At 37.4% G+C, this 15,000-nt stretch overlaps 2 protein-coding genes across 2 annotated transcripts in view; both read right to left on the minus strand.

Moving 5' to 3' along the window:
- LOC101853490 (trichohyalin) overlaps positions 1-1,395 on the minus strand; it is a gene marked incomplete at its 3' end in the record, with an annotated part of 30,748 nt that extends 29,353 nt beyond the window's left edge. The window contains exons 1-2 of the mRNA XM_013087369.2: positions 1,239-1,395; positions 158-276 (exon numbers count right to left, since the gene is read on the minus strand). Coding sequence (XP_012942823.2) covers positions 158-276; positions 1,239-1,269 — 150 coding nt within the window. The remainder of the gene's footprint in view (positions 1-157; positions 277-1,238) is intronic.
- Positions 1,396-4,021: 2,626 nt separating this feature from the next.
- The window catches only part of LOC118478462, a gene marked incomplete at its 3' end in the record, with an annotated part of 12,028 nt that continues 1,049 nt past the window's right edge, over positions 4,022-15,000 (minus strand). Inside the window, 8 exon segments of the mRNA XM_035972107.1 lie at positions 4,022-4,151; positions 4,690-5,112; positions 5,854-6,041; positions 6,806-6,874; positions 7,203-7,399; positions 9,511-9,597; positions 10,110-10,317; positions 11,633-12,002. Of these exon segments, the coding sequence (XP_035828000.1) occupies positions 4,022-4,151; positions 4,690-5,112; positions 5,854-6,041; positions 6,806-6,874; positions 7,203-7,399; positions 9,511-9,597; positions 10,110-10,317; positions 11,633-12,002 (1,672 nt within the window).

Genomic DNA, 15,000 nt, shown 5'->3' on the forward strand with positions numbered 1-15,000 from the left:
GGGGGGAGAGGGAAAGAGAGAGAGAGAACTAGAGAAAGAGAGAGACAGAGAGAGACAGAGAGACAAAATCGGGGTTTAGGGGCGGGGGGAAGGGAAAGAGAGAAGAAACGTGCTGATTTGTGAAAACTATAGTCATTTCACCAAAGTCATGGGTTACCTTGGCAAAGTTCCGCAACCATCTTTTAGACCAGTCATCAATGTTCTTCTCCCTTGACAAATACCTGATCAGGTCAGTGCCACGTTTGAGGAGTTTGTCGAACAGTTTTCGTTTGTACTCTGGAGATATCAACATTTCTTTTAGAAGACGATGTGTATAAATCTTACTTTTAATTTAACACAATTTTTTCCACTTTCGTTTATTGACTTTTAAAGTCTGTTCTCCTTTACTTTTCTTTCGATAAAAGTGTTTTGGCGCCACCATCGATACAACTTAGATAAAAATCGTTCATTTTCAAAATATGTATACATGTATATTATTATATAATGACATGAATAGCACAATACTATATTATTCTTTCTGTCTCTTTGTCTATCTGTCTGTCTGTCTGTCTGTCTGTCTGTCTGTCTGTCTGTCAGTCTGTCTGTCTGTCGGTCTGTCTGTCGGTCTGTCTGTCGGTCTGTCTGTCTGTACGCCTGTCTCTCTTTCTCTCTTTCTCTCTTTCTCTCTTTCTCTCTTTCTCTCTCTCTCTCACTCTCTCTCTCTCTTTCTCTCTTCCTCTCTCTACCCCTTCCTCCTTCTCTTTTGTATAGGTTCAAGTATAATTTGTTATTAGCTACCTTCCTAATCTGTTATTACCAAGATTTTCATTGTTATTTCAAGAATTCATCACTGCTTCAGTCTTGATTTAGAATTAGGAATTTGAAGACGTCCAAAATTGCCTGATGTAGATAGCTTTTTCGTCTTTCATCTAGCAATTTTCATTGCAAAAGATCGAGCACAATCTTTAAAGATGGCGGAACTGTTTTAAATAAATACTAACTAAGCGCAGTAAATAAGGTCTCCCACCATTTACTTTCGTGACATACTAGTTAGTTTGTCCTTCTCAGTATGATCCCAGAATCTGATGAGACATTTCTAAAGGGCCTTAAAAATAAATGTCATTGCCCCTTTTAAAATTCACAAACGTTATTTTTAAACTTTTTTTTTCAAATAGAATGAAATATTTAGAGTTCATAGAATCAAGAAGTTGAACATATGGTTTCTGCAAAGAACACAAATACTAAATACCGATTCTCACCCTTTTCCATGAGAACCAGTTCTCTCTCCATCCTGTTTGCAATTGCATCTTTCTTCCCGTAACCATCTTCGTCATTCTCTTTGTCTAGGCTAGCAATTGGGATCGGTGGAATCACTTCGTATCCTTCCGCAATAGTCACTCTTTTCTTCCCTCTCGCATCTATGCTTTCTGTTATGAGAAAGAGAATTTTTAGGAAACTTAATAATAAAAAAGATGTAGTTTACATCGCTGTCTTGACTAACCGTGTTAAGAAAGAAACAATACGAACACATGGTCGTTATATATTCAGATACGTGCGTTCATACACACGTAAAACACAACTCATCTCGTCTTGCACCTTTCGTTCATTCTTGTACGTTATTATTCGCTAATATGCAATTATATAGCCATATGTCTTACGTTGACTCCTAGGGACAGTGATATCTAGCGTTGTGTTTTATGATTTTCAAATGTAATACGAAATTTTTAAAAACAAAACAATACCAACTAAAAAGATGATTAAGGACATCAAAAAACCAAAGTTAAGCTTGAAGAATAATATGACTCAAATAGAGCCATGTTGGTAAGAGTGTAATCCATATACCAGAATGTGAACATTTAAGTACGTTGTCAACAGATTAACTTCTTTGTTTTCTTATAACCAAAAATGAAGAAGTTGAGAGTCCAATTAAAAATAATAAGTCCTGTGTGTAATGTCATTGATCAGCACTTTAATGCCATAATATTTATGCAAAGAATATGCCATTCTCACTTTTTGCAATGTCACAATGCCTTATTAATTCGGTCAGTAGCATTTTGAGTGAATGTAAAGTTTACATAGACGCAAAGCATTTGAAAAAAGAAAATGAAAATAAAAAATGTCCCCTTAGTGTGCTTTCTTCGACGTTCTGTTTTTCGCCTTACTTCTAGGGCGTATAATAAAATTTGTACAAAATCTTTGGAATTTTGGGTGTGATGATAATGAAGTCAATGTAGATATTCCAATATTTCATCATATTTCTTTAAAGACATTAAGTAATAGAAATTAAAATAAAGGGGAAAGATATTGTTTTATACAAGAATCTTATATTTCATCAGAAGCCTAGGGTTGGCCATGGCAAGAGATATTTTGTTTTGTTTTGAACGAAACAAAACAGTAAACGGAGAAATAGAAGTTTACATAAGACAGACGTTTGTCACCATTACAAGTTTAAAGATGCACAAACAGTTTAGTAAATAATCGAAACAATGATAAGGTTGTAAAGTGCATAGAGCATGCTCTTGAGCGTCGATATGCGCTATACAAATGCAATTATTATTATTATTATTATTACTATTAGGTTGAAATAAAGAAAAATCTTTAAGTATAGATTTCTACAACATGATAGAAGATAGAAGTTAGGAACAACAGGGTGATGCTATAATATTCTGTGTATATTATGATAAATCAAGACGAACGTCCTGCCAATTAATATTCAACATTCAAAGGTGATGAGCAAATACATGTAGAATTGAATCTTGGTGAGATATTGGATTACGTCGAGTTGCCACGTGGACTTGACTGTTACCGTCATCTACTTGTGTGGTTAAAATCAAAGTCTAGTTAGAGTTGTCCCTCGTTTATTGTTTGGGCTGCCTGTATTCTAAAACTGTTCATATGAGTAAAATGTTAGTATGGTAGTATACTATACTGCTTGTTCGTGTTATACGTTCAGCGACTCACGTTATTAAATATGATTCTGGAAACTATAACAAACAGGGTTAATAGATACGTAAACACGCAAACTAACGAATAGTTGGTCTACTGATAACTCGCACTAGAAAATTTAAAATAGATAAACTTACTGCACAGTTCGATAAATTGGCGACTAACTGCAACATTGAGACATTGAAATGTCATGAACCGAATGGGAGTATAAGGGCACTCTCATATGAATTTTAATAAGGTAATAATACTTCTTCATTTGACAAAAAAAATACTCTTAAGATACGTTTGTTGTTATTTCTTTATAAAACATTCAAACAAATATAATAACTCTAAAGTTGTTAAAGTTCGCAAATAAAACAGAGAAAAATCCTTCGTTTGCAGTGGGAAGATTAGGCTCTGGGCCTTGCTTTCAGAAACCACTTTTTTTTTTAAAACTTGGCAAAAAATGTCAAATGCCTTTGACTACATGCTGTTTTATATTACTTAGATTTTTTTTAAACTGGGTCTGTATCCTACATAATCCATATTGTATCTTTAGTTTGAGAGGCGGAGTAATGAAATATTTGCATGGATTGATTTTTTTTAAAATGAAGGTAAAAGAATTTACTATATAATGATCGTTGAAACGTTTAACCCTCTCTATGCTTGTGTTTCATTTTTCCCTGGTCCTCAGAATGAAGTAAAGACCTCACATACATGCTTTATAATATTAACATCGCTTCAAGTGGGGCCAGGCCTTTGAAAATAAAAATAAAAGTATAAATCCAGTGCCCAGATTATAAGCATTTTGATTTTGCTGGTACCCCCCCCCCCCCCCTCCCCCCAAAAAAATAAAAATAAAAAAAACAGATCATGATTTCTTGTTGAACAGTCACGGGCCTGTGTGTACAGTAACTTGTATCCTTATTCTTCGGGTAACAAAATACGAAGAAAGGAATAAAAAGGAAGCCCCAGATGATACCCTACCCCTCTATCTCAACTCCAGATTTGACTAACCATTTCACCATATGTGTCACCCCTACGGAGCTCTTTTAGATCACAAGACAAAAGTCATACGCAATATTATTATTATAACTTATTCAAGCCTTAAGCGTACCTCCTTGAGGCCCTCCCTGGTTAGCCTCCTTCTGCACAGACTCCATGACCACATCCTTGAGGGAGCCCAGGGACAGTCTCAAGTCTTCTCTCACGCCTCTGTCTTTGGCAATGCTTTTGGCCAACGATTCCTGGAAGTTAATTAGAGTATCATAGGAAAGAGGGGCATCATTTTTTCATAACTGTTGTCCTAATATAACAGTGTTTTCCTTACATTTAAGTATGTTATAAGTTTAACTTACACACGTACACGAACACACAAACACACAAACACACACACACACACACACACACACACACACACACACACACACACACACATACACATACACACACACACACGCGCGCAAGCGCTTAAAGACATACACACACGTGAGCACGTGAACGTGTTCATGAATATAAAAGAAAAGTGAGATAATGGGGGTGTTCAGCATCCTGCTTAGTATTGCGTCCCATGTCATACGGAGATAGTACTGGTGTCATAAATAATTGTATAGTAGTGTCAATCTTTGATCCGAAAGGATGCTAGACTTTCCTGATTCTTTATTCTAACTCTTCGAAATGTACTTTTGCTTGTGAAATGGCACACTAATAATTGTCTCAGCACAAAGCCACGAGACTTAGGCTTTAAAGAAAGTGTGATATTCGCCATTTACAAGTCACTCTTACCGTTGTGATAACTCGTTCTTGGTATGTGACCTTGAGAACATCAGAAGAGACCTCGCGTGCCCCAGGCAGCGTCACCTGTTCGTCCTGGTCAACATTTTCTTCTGAGACCTCTTCATCCTTGACCGCGGAACCGTCTTCCAACTGATCAGTTTCCCCGTCGACTGGGGTGGGCTCTAATCCAGGTCCCTCTGTCTCATCTTCAACTACGCTGTTCTCCTGTATCACGGCAAATAGCGGATTCTCTATGTTGGTTTGACTGCTTATTTTGACACCTGCAGGAAAATCCGATTTCTGTACACCTCCAGACTCCGTTTTCGGTTCTTTTGCCGAACTTTGTTCGTGTGTCTGGTTTTGGTCAATCTTTTCCGTCTTTGTTTCCTTATTGTGTTCCTTTCTCATGCTTGAGGTGTTTGGATGATCGACCTGTTAAATAAAATTGCAATTTAGTATACAGTATTTATTGAGCAATCTGGATCCTCTTGTCAGAAAAAAAAATACTGACAACAAATCAATAATTAGTACTAGCTATACTTTTGTTAACAAAGTGCTGAATTTTTGGGCATTAATATATGTCTGTTGTAAAGCATTATCTTGCCTTTTTGTCCTCGCGCTTTTCTGAAAAATATATCATTGTTCTTACTTCTCACTTAATAGTGGGTATGAGAAGAATAACTCTTTTCTTTTTTGAACGGAAACAATTAATAAACCAAAGAGTTTTGGGGTAACAATAAAGTAAAAAATAAGTAAGAAATATTAAAATATCAACAGGTTGGGGCCTTGAATTTCAAATTCATTTTTTAAAAATGAATCCAGGGTCAATTGCTTTTCAAAAAGAAACACGACGCAAAGAAGGCATAGGCCAAGTGAAATGTAAAAAAAAAAACCCAAGGTGGTTGCTAGTTATTAAGGCCAAGCAATCTTAAAATAGATCTCTGAAAGGATTGTAAATACTATTCGATTAAATGTGTTTTATAACACTTTGACTCCATCTTATCTGACAGTGATTTAATTGAGCATTATTCAAATACCCTTGGCTAAATATCAACTGCTGGGCTTTAAACTCAAATTAAGTTTATAATTTAATCGAAAACTGCAGTGGAGAGGTCGAGCTTTAAACTTACTCCACTAACAATGGTTCTTTTACGAGAGGAAACTTTCCTTCACCTTGATGTCAGTTCCAGCGGACGTCGCTGGGTCTTCAGAAGTTTTTGTTTCTGTCTTCTTAGCCTCTTCCTCGTTATCCACACCAGAGCCTCCATCGCTTTTGACCACTTGTTCTCTGGCCTGCTTTGCCAAGCGTTGGTTCACTTCTTGCAAAGCTTCGGTGATTGCTTGCTGAGCTTTCTTGTCCCCTGATTGAATATGAAATTATAAGAATGTAACCAACCTCTGAACTGTTACACAGAACAATGATGCTGTCTGATTTTTTAAATCATGTTTAAACAGTACATGGCTGTTCAAAGACATTTTTCCTTCTCATAACATTTTTTTTTAAGAACGTCATGGGCCGAAGGAAAACGTAAGTTCTTTCTAAACTTTTAAATAATCGTTGATTTGTGAAGGTCACATTTAAGATGCATTATGCTGCCGCCAATGTCAGGTGAGGAAACAACAGGTTTACAAATGTATTTCATTTTGCGTACACGTTTTCTGAGAAAGTGAAACACAGAATGTGAATTTGGTGGGATATAAATTTAATAAGTTGTTAAAGACAAAGGGGAAGCAAAAAACGTATAAAACTATACTGATAGTCATTTATGTAGTTGTGTCCCTTGTATGACAAAAGAATTGCGTGAGAGGATGCGATTGTTTTTCTTTATTTATTTCTTTCATTTTTTCTTTCTTTCTTTCTTTCTTCCTTTCTTCCTTTCTTCATTTCTTAATTTTATCTCCCTTTCTTCCTTTCTGTCTTTCTTTCTTTATTTGAAAGATATCTTGAACCCATATTACACAGAGAGAGAAAGAGAGAGAGTGTGTGTGAAAGGCAGGAAAAGAGAGAGAGAGAGAGAGAGAGAGAGAGAGACAGAATCCCAGACGGAGAGATAGACTGAGTTACGCTGTTGGGGTAATACAGGAATGTTATGTATGGTATCATCAGTTGAAGCTATTTCGTTACCTCTGAGTTTTGCGTAGTCCATTGCTTGTTCAAAGCTCCCGTACGCCTTCTCAAAGTTCTCCAGTTTCACTGCAATTAGAGAGATATTTGGACGCTAGAGTTTGTGCTAGGTAAAAGAATTTTAAAGTCTATCTCTCTTGGAAAAAAAAACCCAAATTGACACAACCATCACACACACACACACACACACACACACACACACACACACACACACACACACACACACAAGTAAACACTATCACTAAAGTACACAAACACAAGCACCCCCCTCCCCACCCATCCACATACACACATACCAGCGCCACCACACCATACTCACACACGACACAAACACACACACAAACAAACACACACAAACAAACAAACACACACAAATAAACAAACGTCCAAACAATACCTTGTATCGCCCCCAACAACACGCTAGACTGCAACTGATACAGCGAATCGTTGCCATCAGTGGCGGCTTGCAATGACTTGATTGCGGCGTCTCGGGCGAACTGGAAGTGATGGAGCTGTAGGAAGCAGGAGGCTATCTCATGGTACAACCAGGCTCTCTCCGCCTCACTGTTCGGCAGTTTACTCTTTAGAGCCAGGCTGGAATGCAAGATAGTAACAAACGATATAGTAATGAAATAATAATAATAATAATAATAATAATAATAATAATAATAATAATAATAGTAATATAATAATAATAATAATAACAATAATAATAATAATAATAATAATAATAATAATAATAATAATAATGATGGATATGGCTTTGAACAAAGTTTCTACAATCGATGTTTGAGTTGTGTTTTCTCTTCCCCAGCCCTGGATGTCAATTGAATTTTAACCACAGCATGTCACACCGAACTATTCACTGGGATTTCCCTGCCAGGGTGGAATCCAAGATGGTGACAAGCGATATGATAACAATGATTTTAATGATTGAAAATAGATTTGAAAAAAAGGTGACTGGAGTCGATGTTTGGGGTATGTCCCTTTTCCCCAGCACGGAATTTTAATCAAATTTGATCCACACCATGTTATACCAAAATGTTCATTGCGACTTCTCCTACACTATAAATAGGAACACTAGCGCGTACCTAGAATTATTATCTACATCCTTCTGCAAACAAATAGCACAACCTATGCATCCTTACCCTATCTGTCATTTTTGGTGTACTCACGATGAAGTTTATTCGTAAAGCCTTAAACCCGCTTGTCTCGAAATAGTATAGTATTTAAACCGTACCTCATAAAACTAGAAGTGTGTTTTAAAAAAGCGAAAAATAGCTCGAGTATCTAAACCGATTCAAAACAAATGTGTTCAGTTTTGCATTCTCTATATGAACCCCCTTCCTCCCTATCTCCTAAACCTTCAAAATGTGCCAAGATTTGATTAATGGTTCCTTTCTTCATGAATGAGGCTTTCCCTCCGTCTCTCCTGCTCGGGGTGTGTTTTATCAGGGATATTGTGATCTTGGTAGAAAGAATTTATATTTTTTAAAATAATGATTTACAATTGTTTATCTTCTTCACGTTTTGTCTCGGAATTTATGTATGACTGGATGTGCAGAATTCTAGAAGTAAAATGCTTGTAGAAATTATGATGGAAGCTTTCACATAAATCCGTTGCTCTAATGACCCTTTCCATGAATACATAGAGAACAAAGTTTTCAAGCTTGGAATCAAACGGTCTGGATATTCGGCCTTTATTTTTTTAAAAGCCAAACAGTCTTGCTGATTTATTCAGAAAGGAAAGAGAGTTGGAAGACAGAAAACAATGGTAAAGTGAAGATAATCCAGTTTCTTGTACAAATAATAGCTGTACCAGGCTAAGCCAACGAAAAGCTATGGCGTTTCTCTATTACGGGGAGCCCACTACGGCTAGCCGACGATCGCCCGACTCGATCGCCTCAAAAACAAACGAGTTTGTTTTCAGTTTCAGGCGATCGAGTCGGGCGATCGGTCTGATCCAGCCGTAGTGGGCACCCCGTATATGTTCACTTTTGAAAAAGTGTGATAACAAGCTGACAACATAACGTTAAACAAAATTAATCCAGTAACACCTAAAAGTGGGCTTACATGATATCTCCACCATCTATACCACAAAAAATGCTTTAAAATCAACCACAACCCCCCCTCCCTTCCAATACCAACAAACACGAAGAGATGCTCTATAAAAAATATAATTCCGCTCGTGTAAATCGACCTCATGATATTTGACTAGCAATTACAAAAAGCCAAACACAGATTATTTGTATTATTCCTTAGCTCACAGTTAAGGTATTTCTTTTAAATGCTTCTGTCTGTTACAAAAAATATTCAGGAATGAGTTGTAATTTTTTTTATGGTTCTAGTAGTACACATACCTTCTCCAACACCAAACTTTTTCGCCAGATTCATTGAATGGTTATGTCAGACTCTTTATAGCTAAGTTTACTTTGTTTCAAACTTTTTTTTTTCAATTTCCCTTTCGTCTAGTACACATACTAGTACTAATGATGCTACTAATATTACTAAAACCCATGAAAAGTACATCCCTGAGTATGGCTAAAATGTTAATACTTAAATAAATGCCGTCTGTCGTCTTTCATATTTTGAGACTTCAGTTGCCGTATCCTGTCTAATTTCTAATTCTGACTCGAACTCAGACAGTAATCTGATAATGCGCGGTGTCTTAATTATAAGAAAAGTTACTTTTACAAAGTACTCACTACTTCAGAGCCGTGGGGTATTTCTTTGTAAAAATGTGAAGTCTTCCGATGTTCCCAAGGGCCCTGGACACGCTTTCAGGAAGATTGCTACGAGAAGAAAAAAAGGTAGATTTAAAAAGAGGTGCGTAGGTGCGGTAGCCGTAAACAATCTTAAGTGGAATGTCTTCCAGGTATGTTTTTTCCTAGTGAGTTAGCATAAAACTTCAAGATGATGAAATGTGTAGATAAATAATCTCTCTCGTATGTATGTAGACATACACATGCATAAATAGACAGGCGCTTAAACATGCACATACACTCATACACACACATTAAAACATAGATGCATACAAGAGTGTTCATTTATCTATCCACCCATTCACATTTATTTCTGTTTAATGAAAACTTCACTGTGGGTAACAGTAATGCTTGAATAAAGTAGAACGTCTTTGACATCAGTCGTTTAGTTCTTGCAGCCGCTCAAATAGGGGGGCATACTTTAAAAAAAGATAAGCGTTTGTAGTAAATGTAGCATTATGTAGCATGCTAGTGAACAAATTTCTACTAAAAGACATGCTCAACTTAAAAAATTAACTTAGAAACAATGTAGAATGACTTACTATCTTTGCCCAATCTCTAGATCTTTATCGTAGTGCATCAAGGCGAAATCATAGTTTCGTAATCCCATTTGCGCATTGCCAAGGTAACTGTGAGCTTTCCCCACGTACGCCATCTTGTTTGGGGTTACGCTGTTGTCGTATCTCTCCATCGTGAGCAAGAAGGCTTCGGCCTTAGTCCTCAAGCCTTTGAAGTCTCCGCTTTCGTTCACTGTTTGGGGAACATACAAGTGAACCCTTACTGTAGGATGGTATCAGTTCGCTACCTTAGAATTACAAAGTTCTATCTGATATTTTGGCCGTTTTGAGGTCAGAAACCAAATGTTCTATCTTATCTATCAAAATCGAAATGTCATTCGGAGTCTTTATCAAGATATTCAAACAGTCGACTTTTGAAACTCAAAATGTTTTAAGTACAATTCATCAAACCTAGGTACTGAGCGGATAGAACTTTGAATTCTAAGGTGTCCGAGTTGTCTAACTAGATTAGGCTACCGAATTTGTAGTATTGGGATTGCGGGTTTGGGGGCTCAAAACTCAAGTTGGTGTGAGGTTATATCTTTGAGAAAAGAACTTGCACGAATGTTTCAATTTAGATAGAACCTATAAGAGCTTTATTTTGGAATTCGGGGGGTCCTTTCTCTTAAAAAACCTGTCAATGTTCCAAGGGGAATTATATATGTACGATTTCGTTCAGTTTATATTTCATTACGGCAGTATATTTCAACCTCTTTGGTCCGGTTCCACCTCTAATTAGTGATCATTATTTTGTAGATGTGATATTCCTTACTCAGGAAGGGCATGGCCTCCAAATAAAGTTAACATGATAAGCCGCAGCAAGTTGAGTACCAAGCTTAAGAACACGTTCAAGCGAACTCTTATTGGGAGACGGTTCAAAGCTTCCGACACGTAGTCAACTTCAAGTTACTGGGCTATACCTGCTATGACCTGTGTGAGCCTAAGTGGAAAATGTGTGATATCGGAGCTTCCCGTCATAAATGATAGTGTGAGGTAAACATGTTCCCAGGCTAAAATGCCTTACAATTTATAGGGTGTAAACTGAACGTAAGGAGACAGAAAAGTAAGTAGGTCAAGCTTATAACTTCTTTACTCGCTGCCAGTCATTGTAGCTGTAAATGCCCATTATATTGTTTGTTCACTTTTCTAAACTAAAACAAATGAAAAAAGGGAAACTACATCAGCAAATAAATTGTTGGACACAGTGAATAGATATCGATTAAAATTATACATAATATGCACATTCAAAAGAGTTTGGTACTCGCCCAATTATAAACTGTGGCTGCAGCATGCCTACTTTTACACAAGCCAATACAAACGACTGGGATGAAGCGCTTCAATGTCATGAACATCATCAGCATCACTGCATCAGCAGCACCAATAGTTGTTTAAGCCACGGAAACAGTATCATAACGATAAACAATAAAACAGATATGATAACAAAATGCTTTCACTTTTTGGAGTAGTAAACTTTACTCACTTCTTTCTGTCCTGGTCACTCTACTTACACTTTTCTAGACTGTCCATGACTTTGGTGAAATACTCCTTCAGCGGATCACCCGTCTCCCTCTCCATTCTATCGTCATCATCTTTCTCTCTTTCCCTCTCCGCCCTTTCCGCTGCCTCTTCTCTCCTTCTCCTCCTCTCCATCTTCCTCTCATATCTTTCTTTTCTTTCTCTATCTCTCATCGCTTCGTCCAGATCATCTGGAGCCATTTCGCTTTCTGTCTCTGTTTCAGGTTGGTCCATAGCAAAGGACACAGAGCCTTTAGAAGGCCGAACCGTGTTGGCTGTGGGAGTTTCTGGTCCCGACCCTGACAACGACTGGAAGTTGAAGTTGATCGTAGAGGCGTCTGGTGCCTCTTCTTCTATGGCGTCCTGCAGACGACAAAAATGTGTCACGATGTGGAGGAATCAGGTGCTCATCAGTTTTGAGCATATGGGATTATTACTGTCATCTTAAAGCCTCTTCTTTTGTTTTCATTTTGGTGAAAAAAATATAGATCTATGTCTAATTGTAGTCAAAATATTTGCAATTGAATGAGGTTAGGGTCGCCTGGTTTCAGATGTAAAATTAGCGAAAAAATGGCCAAAAAAGTTTGATGATTTCCATGATCCAAAGCTTGAGATTCCTTGGAAGTTTAAAATATACTTTTGTTGTTCCTTTAATCGATTAAGTGGACATAAAATGTATACAGCGTAAAAAAAAAAATTGAAAAAAAAATTGTCAAGCTGGAGGAAAAAAGCCGATAGCTTCTCGTTATTTTGACGAAGCACCTGATTTCAATACGATTCCTCAAAGACTTTGGTTAAAGTAATTTCGTACTTCACTGTTACTTAAAACATCGTTTTGAAAATAAAATGCAATCAGTCGTGCGATTTGCAGTTATACGTGATCTCTACAAGAACAAATAAATCTCTATGAAAAGCCTTGAAAGTGGAAGCTTTCCCAAAAGCTAACGTTCAAATTCAAAAACACATTGTTGGGAAATTTTAAACAGTGTCACCTCCTCGTGTTAGAGTTATACCAAAAGAAATGCAAAATATCAATAGTAATGATAATGACGACGATAATACACGACATGTATATATGGAATTTCCATAATTTACAAAGCACAATGTGCTTTGCATGACCTGTTTGGCCAAATTTGTCAAAATGGTATAAAAATTCATTCCTCATTTACTCATTTGGCCACAAAAAATGACACAAATATCTATAAAATGTAAAAGTATACAATCATTGTACAGCTCATATATAAGCAGTGACGGAGTATAGACACAACTGTATAACTTAAGAGAAATTAACAAGATGAACATACGGCGAACAACTCCACACAAAAAAATCCCCGAACTATTACAACATTGAACCAGAGTCTACTAAACAGAAACATCTTAAAACAGATGGTACTAGAAGTATTCAAAAATATAACGGGGATCTAACAGTGTCCCTTCCCTCTCCCCCCCCCCCCTCTCTCCCTCTCTCTCTCTCTCTCTCTCTCTCTCTCTCTCTCTCTCTCTCTCTCTCTCTCTCTCTCTCTCTCTCTCTCTCTCTCTCTCTCTCTCTCTCTCTCTCTCTCTCTCTCACTCACTCTCTCTCTCTCTCTTTTTTCTCTTTCCCTTCCAAGAAGAAGTACCGGTAGCGGGAAAATTAAAGATGCACTATAGAAAGGCCCGCGTAAATCAAAGGGAATTCGTTGGGGTTTGTTTTTCTTTCTTTTTTTGGGGGGAGGGGGTGGTGTTGTTTTTAATATGTCTGTGTGCCTGAGTACCTGAGAAAATGGTCTACATGTGCATTTTTAAAAAGTTTTGTACTTTGTTGCATTTCTGCATAGATTGACCTTTCCTGTAGATTCTGATTTGTGTAAAGACAATCACGGAGCCAAGCCGCGATGTCAAAGATAAATTAATGTAGTAATAAAAGACGGTTCCCATTTCTCTCCAGCTGATGAGAATCCACACGCGCTGACTGTAACTGGGAAGATGTGTTACCAGCGAAAATAGAAGTATTGTGACATGATGAGGTTTGTGGGGAATGTTCGTGACCACAAAGTTCGTTAACTGATCATTTGTCAACGATGAAATGTCAAGTCACAAACTGAACGTATTGTATTTGTAAAAGCGTTTAGAAACATATTTGGACAAAGAATTCATCTAAAATGTTTAGTAACGATGAAGTAAAACGATCGACGAGGTGATATTCTGGGGTATCCCTTTTTTCCATCGAAGAACGATTTCCCTCTATAATACCAATATTCTAAAAATAGGCCTATAGCTTGATGTCTTGCATGCACTGACTTGTTAATAGTATTCATGCTAGCAGTATTTAGAGAGGTTCTCTTCTGGTCAGAACACACCTTTTTATGTTACTATTGTATTGTAAAGCATCCAGAGCCTGTGTACCTTATTCCGGGTTCAGTGCAATATAAATGTCATTTATTATTTTTTATTAATATTGTCAACCTTACGAGCAATATGATTTATTACCGTGACCTCTGCATAGAGACGGTGATTCATTTTTCATTTTTTTAAAATATGTTAACAAGAGGTTGTGTAATAAGAGTAAAAAATAACTGGCCCAAGTACAGAACCCTGAGGAACCCCTCATTTAAGAGGAATGCATGTCTTAGACGTCTCGTCTTCCACCTGCACCGTTCAAAAAAGCTCGTTTAGGTAAGACGATGACCATTTTAATGTTGTACCTGATATTTCAAAACTCGTTTCCTTGTCTCTTATGAGAAAGTCGTTGTCTATTGTGTAAAAAGCAGCTAACAGAACTTAAGACGTCAGTAGACAAACTTTTTCTAATCAGTGTAATTCAGTATGTCAGAGAGAGAGAGAGACAGAGAGAGAGAGGGAGAGAGAGAGAGAGAGAGAGAGAGAGAGAGAGAGAGAGAGAGAGAAAGAGAGAGAGAGAAAGAGGGGTGAGGGAGATTGTGTGAGTGAGTGGGAGAGAGGAAGACAGAAATAGATAGAGAGATAGTGAGAGAGAGTGAGAGAGAGAGAGAGAGAGGGGGGGTAGAGAGAGAGGGGGGGTAGAGAGAGAGAGAGAAAGAGAGAGAGAGAGAGAGAGAGAGAGAGAGAGAGAGAGAGAGAGAGAGAGAGAGAGAATACTGGTGGGAAAGGTTGAGGGAAAATGATATCAAGACAGAAAGAGAAAATTCTGAGTTAGAGAGACAGAGAGAGAGGTAAAGAAAGGTATGGAGACAGAAAGAAAGGGAGAGAGGGGGAGAGAGAGAGTGCGATAGAGATGAGGGGAAAACAAGATTGAGGGAGGCGGAGTGGGAGGTGAACTGAGCGTTGGAGATATGACGAGACAAAATCCTGAAACATAGGGAAAACAAAAAACAACAAATGAACATGTACACACGAACAATTC

The sequence above is a fragment of the Aplysia californica genome, unplaced genomic scaffold, assembly GCF_000002075.1.
Source record: "Aplysia californica isolate F4 #8 unplaced genomic scaffold, AplCal3.0 scaffold00579, whole genome shotgun sequence".
Taxonomy (NCBI): Eukaryota; Metazoa; Mollusca; class Gastropoda; order Aplysiida; family Aplysiidae; genus Aplysia; species Aplysia californica.